General features: G+C 44.3%; 1 protein-coding gene across 7 annotated transcripts in view; it reads right to left on the reverse strand.

Annotated features, from left to right (window-relative positions):
• The window catches only part of HERC2 (HECT and RLD domain containing E3 ubiquitin protein ligase 2), a 135,740-nt gene that overhangs the window by 2,081 nt on the left and 131,725 nt on the right, over window positions 1-1,934 (reverse strand). For all 7 annotated transcript variants that reach the window (XM_026447194.2, XM_026447193.2, XM_026447191.2 and 4 more), the window contains 2 exons: window positions 1,027-1,195; window positions 804-929 (listed from right to left, as the gene is read on the reverse strand). In XM_026447194.2, coding sequence (XP_026302979.1) covers window positions 804-929; window positions 1,027-1,195 — 295 coding nt within the window. The remainder of the gene's footprint in view (window positions 1-803; window positions 930-1,026; window positions 1,196-1,934) is intronic.

Below are 1,934 nucleotides of genomic sequence, written 5' to 3' on the forward strand. Positions count from 1 at the left end.
CTCTACTAAAAATACAAAAATTAGCCAGGCATGGTGGTGGGCACCTGTATTCCCAGCTACTCTGGAGCCTGAGACCGGAGAATCGCTTAAACCCAGGGGCGGAGGTTGCAGTGAGCCGAGATGGCCCCACTGCACTCCAGCCTGGTCAGCGGGGGAGAAAGAAAAAGCAGTCCTGACAGTCAGGAGCTGGCCTGTTAATGTCAGTGTTAGGCCATTTCACAGAACAACTGACAGGACAAGTTTACAGAACACCAGCATCAGATAAGGCCACTCTGTGACTGATGGATCAAGGCACAACCAAAACCCCTCCTTAACCGTGTATGATTAAAGTCGATTCTAATCCAAACCACAGACAACCACAAACCACCACACAGTCCCCTATCTGGTGATATGAATGACTGCTTCCTTACCAATCATGACTTTAGCATGGCTCCATTCTTTCTGCCTGCTAGGTAAATGTATTAAGACACCCTGTCTTAGAATTACCCCTGCTTCTTCGACCCCTCCCCCAAATACCCAACATAAACTTCTTTAGTCCTCACTTACTCCCTCTGATGGAGACACCCATTCCCCAGGGTGTGTGTTCTCCTGCACTGCAATGAGTTAATATTAATAAATCTGACTGTTTCACTGCAGGTGAGTTCCTCTGTAGCCTTTGGCAGAAGGCACCGACAAGCAAAAGAACACTCTATCTCTTTCCTCACACTTGTTTTCTTTTTTGTGCTTAAACAAAAAGAAATACTGAGTACACATGCGTTAATGAAAAGTTAACAGCAGGAATTTTATTACCCAGATAATATTACCTTTCACAACCCCCACGCTCTGATGAGTCACAGATCCCCACTTGTATTTCGGTGTGGCAACAGAGGCTTTGACCCGCACTTTATCACCAATCTTGATGTGAGAAGAAGAACTTGGTGGAGGATAGCCTACAGATTTCAATAACAAATCATTATAATCAGCATTCATTTATAGGAATTCTGTCTCTAAGAAAAAGCAAAAGCACTGAACAAAGAATGTGCTCACCTATAAGTTCCACATGAATGTACCTAACCCAGTAGGTACCCCCTTTCTGCTGCCAGTCACACTGCACATTGAGATCATGCAATCCATCTCTGTCCAGCTTAATGACTTTGCCAACATCGCCTTCACACACTTCTTCATACGCTCGGCAGCATCTAACCATCATTCCCACCTAGAATTAAAACGAAATTGGACATCCAATCCATCTGCACACAGGTGAAATGAGTCATGATAAGTGGTATTACTCTATTATTAATAAAGAATTTTGATTGGGCACGGTGGCTCACATCTGTAATCCTAGCACTTTGGGAGGCTGAGGCAGGAAGATCACATGAGCTCAGGAGTTTGAGACAAATCTGGGCAACATGGTGAAACGCCATCTCTACCAAAACTACAAAAATTAGCCGGGCGTGGTGGCGCATGCCTGTGGTCCCAGCTACTTGGAAGACTGAGTTGAGAGGACTGCTTGAGCCTGGAAGGTGGAGGTTACAATGAGCCAAGAGCACACCACTGCACTCCAGCCTGAGTGACAAAGTGAGATCCCAGCTCCAAAAAAAGAAGAATTTCATCTAGCACCCAGAGTGCGTTCTAAGTATTATTTAATGCTAAAGTGAACAGAAACTCTTTAGAAAACTGGCTGGCTTTGTGTCTCAGGCAGGAAATATATAGGAAGAGCCTGGATCAACTTGTGTCATAAAGCAAGAGAGCTTTCAAAGATTACGAGGTTCACTCAAAAGCATCCTCCGATCATCAAAAACATAACAGTGGAAACATCACACCCTAAAAGCCAAGGATTGGTCATCATGACAATAAGGAAAACAAAGCTTCCTGGTCATCTTTATACACAGCAGAACACCAGTGCACCATTCTGAAAACTGATAGTCTCCCTGTATTATCCTTTATACACAGCA

The sequence above is a fragment of the Piliocolobus tephrosceles genome, chromosome 6 (genome assembly GCF_002776525.5).
Source record: "Piliocolobus tephrosceles isolate RC106 chromosome 6, ASM277652v3, whole genome shotgun sequence".
NCBI lineage: Eukaryota > Metazoa > Chordata > Mammalia > Primates > Cercopithecidae > Piliocolobus > Piliocolobus tephrosceles.